The sequence below is a fragment of the Mizuhopecten yessoensis genome, unplaced genomic scaffold, assembly GCF_002113885.1.
Source record: "Mizuhopecten yessoensis strain PY_sf001 unplaced genomic scaffold, ASM211388v2 scaffold699279, whole genome shotgun sequence".
Lineage (NCBI taxonomy): Eukaryota > Metazoa > Mollusca > Bivalvia > Pectinida > Pectinidae > Mizuhopecten > Mizuhopecten yessoensis.
In genome coordinates, this window is record NW_018471557.1 from 1 (window position 1) to 709 (window position 709).

Consider the following 709-nt stretch of genomic DNA (forward strand, 5'->3'; position numbering starts at 1 on the left):
TTATTATTAGGGAATAATATTAAAAAATGGGTCGTCGTCCAGCTAGATGCTACAGATACTGTAAGAACAAGCCATACCCAAAGTCTCGTTTCTGTCGTGGTGTTCCAGATCCAAAGATCAGAATCTTCGATTTAGGTAAGAAGAAGGCTACTGTTGATGAATTCCCATGTACTGTCCACTTACTTTCTGATGAATACCAACAAATTTCATCTGAAGCTCTTGAAGCTGCTCGTATTTGTGCCAACAAGTACATTACCAAGGTCGCTGGTAAGGATTCCTTCCACATGAGAATCAGAGTCCACCCATTCCACGTCCTCCGTATCAACAAGATGCTTTCATGTGCCGGTGCTGATAGACTTCAAACTGGTATGCGTGGTGCTTTCGGTAAGCCAAACGGTACTGTTGCTCGTGTCAACATTGGTCAAGTTCTTATGTCTATTCGTTGTAAGGAAGCTAACAAGGAAGCCGTTATTGAATCTCTTCGTCGTGCTAAGTACAAGTTCCCAGGTCGTCAAAAGATTATTGTTTCCAACAAGTGGGGTTTCACTAAGTTAACTAAGGAAGAATACCTCCAAAAGAAGGAAGAACAAAAGATCCACACTGATGGTTCCTACATCAAATACGATAACGGTAAGGGTAAATTATCCGAATACTTCAAGCGTCAAGAACGTCTTCGTGCTTAAATGAATTGTAAAATTTAGAACGACGA

The 709-nt window shown here is 40.9% G+C and overlaps 1 protein-coding gene across 1 annotated transcript; it reads left to right on the top strand.

Moving 5' to 3' along the window:
- Window positions 1–26: 26 nt before the first annotated feature.
- LOC110440716 (60S ribosomal protein L10-like) lies at window positions 27–683 on the top strand. Its single transcript, XM_021483868.1, has 2 exons — window positions 27–135; window positions 217–683. The coding sequence occupies exons 1-2, from the start codon at window positions 27–29 to the stop codon at window positions 681–683; spliced, it is 576 nt and encodes a 191-aa protein (XP_021339543.1).
- Window positions 684–709: the final 26 nt, after the last annotated feature.